The 3163-nt window shown below is 58.2% G+C and overlaps 1 protein-coding gene across 1 annotated transcript in view; it reads left to right on the top strand.

Moving 5' to 3' along the window:
- Positions 1–1546: 1546 nt before the first annotated feature.
- Positions 1547–3163, top strand: part of BTBD2 (BTB (POZ) domain containing 2) — an 8699-nt gene continuing 7082 nt past the window's right edge. Inside the window, exons 1-2 of the mRNA XM_011997430.1 lie at positions 1547–1709; positions 2982–3138. Of these exons, the coding sequence (XP_011852820.1) occupies positions 1627–1709; positions 2982–3138 (240 nt within the window). The 5' untranslated portion in view covers positions 1547–1626. The remainder of the gene's footprint in view (positions 1710–2981; positions 3139–3163) is intronic.

The following is a 3163-nucleotide window of genomic DNA, read 5'->3' as shown; positions in this document are numbered from 1 at the left end:
CGTGGTGGGAGGAGAGCGAGGAGCTTCTCCCCGGAAGGCGGGGGCTTTCCCGGGAGCTGTGTGGAGGTCGCCCAGCGGGGCCTGGAGGTGGAGCCGTGCAGGAGTGAGAAGCAGGTCCCTTCCGGGTGGGGAGAGGCTGTTCAGAGCCGGCGTTTGCTGTGGTGGGAGCCGTGGAAGGGGACAGGTGGGGAAGAGGTGACGCAGGGATGGCCACGTCCTGGGGCAGGTGCTCCGCCGCGCGACTTCGCGAGCGTCTATGAACCCGCCCCGCGAGTGTCTGTGCACCTGCTGAGTGTCCGGGACCCCCTATGCTGTGTGTGGTCTCAGCCCCCTGGGAGGCCATCATGGCGGCGGGCCCTGGGGACCGTACATGGACAGCACAGAGTGGCGTCCTGAGCCTGGGAGCCATGGAGTCCTCCGCGCCCCATACAGACCTGGCCAAACGCGGCTTCATAGCCGGCTCTTGCAGAGGCTCGGGAGGCACTAGCAGCCTTCCTGTGCCCACCGCACCCTCCTGCCTGTTGCGATACGGAGGATCTGAGCCACTGAGTGGGTCCCATAGGGAGCCTGTGCTCCACACGGGGCAGAACCCACAGCGTCCTCACAGCCATCGCTTTCCCAGCTGGGGCTGCCCCTGGTGCCTCCTAACGCTCCTCCCATGCTCCTGCTGTTCCCTGGGCCTTGATGCCCTTCCCCACCGGCGTGGTGGCTCAGATGACCCCACAAGGCTTCCCTGGGCCTTGTGTTCCGAACAGGACCACGCTCCTCTCTCTTCCCTCACTCAGTGGGGGCTGTTCGGCCACTTGGTCCTTGTCTGTCTCCCTCAGGCCAGGCGCTGTGCCTGTAGCTGACTCCCTGGGAAAGTGTGTGCCGATGAGGGAATGCGTGAGCGGGAAAGTGATAGAGAGTAGATGAATGTGTGAATCAGTGAGTGAATAATGAGGCTGAATAAGTGGATGAGTGCATGTGGGAATGAATGAATGTGTGTGTCAGTGGGTGAATGAGTGAATAAATTCACGTGTTGGATGAATGAGCGAATGAGTGCGATGAATGAGAAAGTGAATGAATGAGAAAGTGAATGAATGAATGCGGGTCATAAATGAGCGTGTGAATGCACGCCCATGGGAATGAATCAGTGGGTCAATGAATGCATGTGTGGATGAGTGAGTGTATGTGTATGAGTGAGTGAATGTACATGGAAATGAATGAGTTAATGAATGAACATGTGAATGAATGAGCGAGTGAATGAACGCATCTGTGAATGAATGCATGCATGCATGTGGGAATCCGTGAATGCGTGCCTGACGCCTGGAAGGAAAGAGGATGGTGAGGGCTGGCAGAGTGTGAGGCCCTGTGTGGTCCAGGGCATGGTCCCATCCCTGTCTGTCCTTGCCGTGGGTCCATCTGCATCACCCTCCTGCTGTCCCAGGCCCCTTCCAGAAGCCTCTGCCATCAGGGGGCCTGGCACATGCCTGCTGGGGGCTGGTGGGGAGCCCTGGTGGGGTGGTCACCCAAGATACCGGGCAGGCCCTCCCCGCCATGGGGTGGCGGCCATGGGGTTAACCAGGGCCTCCTCTCTCCCGTGCCAGGTTCGTGCTGGCTGTGGGCAGTGCCGTCTTTGATGCCATGTTCAACGGGGGAATGGCCACAACGTCCACAGAGATCGAGCTGCCCGACGTGGAACCCGCTGCCTTCCTCGCACTGCTCAAGTAACACTTCCGGATGCTTCCTGCTGGGGAGCCGGGTGCGGGGAGGGGGACCTCAGAGAACGCAGACCCTGTCTGACACCACCTCAGAGGCCCTGGCTTGGTGGAGATTTCTAGAACTGTGTTCCTGTGCAGTGAGGGGTTCCAGAGACACCTTTTTTTTTCTTTTCTTTTTTTTTTTTTTTTGAGACGGAATCTCGCTCTGTTGCCCAGGCTGGAGTGCAGTGGTGTGATCTCAGCTCACTGCGACCTCCGCCTTCCTGGTTCAAGTGATTCTTCTGCCTCAGCCTCCTAAGTACCTAGGATTACAGGTGTTCACCACCACACCCAGCTCATTTTTATGTTTTCAGTAGAGACAGCGTTTCTCTATGTTGGCCAGGCTGGTCTCAAACTCCTGGCCTCAGGTGATCCACCTGAGAAAAAAATTTTTTTTTTTTTTATTTGGAGTAGCACTCTGCCACCATGGCTGGAGTGCAGTGGCTTGATCCTGGCTTACTGCAACCTCTGCCTCCTGGGTTCAAGCGATTCTCTTGCCTCAGCCTCCTGAGTAGCTGCGATTACAGGTGCCCGTCACCACGCCCGGCTAATTTTTGTATTTTTAGTAGAGACGGGGTTTCACCATGTTGGCCAGGCTGGTCTGGAACTTCTTGACCTCAGGTGATCTGCCTGTCTCAGCCTCCCAAAGTGTGGGGATTACTGGTGTGAGCCACCAGGCCCGGCCTTTGCTTCTGTTTTTGATCGGCCCAACTTCTGATCTGTATTCAGTGTGGGCCACTGGCTGGCATCGTGTTCAGTGTGGTGTGGACCCCTCGCTGGCATACAGCAATAGCGTTCATGATTATCCATGAGCCTAATTAGTGTGTTGGGTTCTGTGATCACCCAGAAGTGGTCGAGGTTTTCGGTGGGGCCTGAGGTGGGGAACCAAGAGTTCCTCATGGAAAAGGCGCCCAAGGAGGAGACACCCAGCTCCCAGTGCCCTCTCCTGGGGCATCCTGGGAAGAACGAGACAGGCCGTTTAGACGCTTCCGGGTGTGTGCTGTGTGGATGGGTTCAGCCTCTTGTTTTCATGGGTGACTGCCTTGCCAAGTTATGTCCCCAGGTCAGAGGGCAACAGACAAGGGCTAATTCTGGAAGGTTCCTCGGGGAGCCTGATGTGGGGCGTTTGGGCCCTGCAGGCTCAAGGGCAGGCGGCCAGGTCTGAGTGGTCCTCTGACGCTGTCCCCTGGGGGCGGGCATGGCGGTCCCATCTCACGGCCACCCGCGTTGCCTCTGCAGGTTTCTCTACTCGGACGAGGTGCAGATCGGCCCGGAGACGGTGATGACCACGCTATACACCGCCAAGAAGTACGCGGTGCCAGCGCTGGAGGCCCACTGCGTGGAGTTCCTGAAGAAGAACCTGCGAGCCGACAACGCCTTCATGTTGCTCACGCAGGTGGGCGGGGCCGGCACGGGGCGGG

The sequence above is a fragment of the Mandrillus leucophaeus genome, unplaced genomic scaffold (genome assembly GCF_000951045.1).
Source record: "Mandrillus leucophaeus isolate KB7577 unplaced genomic scaffold, Mleu.le_1.0 Scaffold54, whole genome shotgun sequence".
In the NCBI taxonomy this organism is placed as follows: Eukaryota; Metazoa; Chordata; class Mammalia; order Primates; family Cercopithecidae; genus Mandrillus; species Mandrillus leucophaeus.
This window is presented reverse-complemented; position numbering and strand designations above follow the sequence as displayed.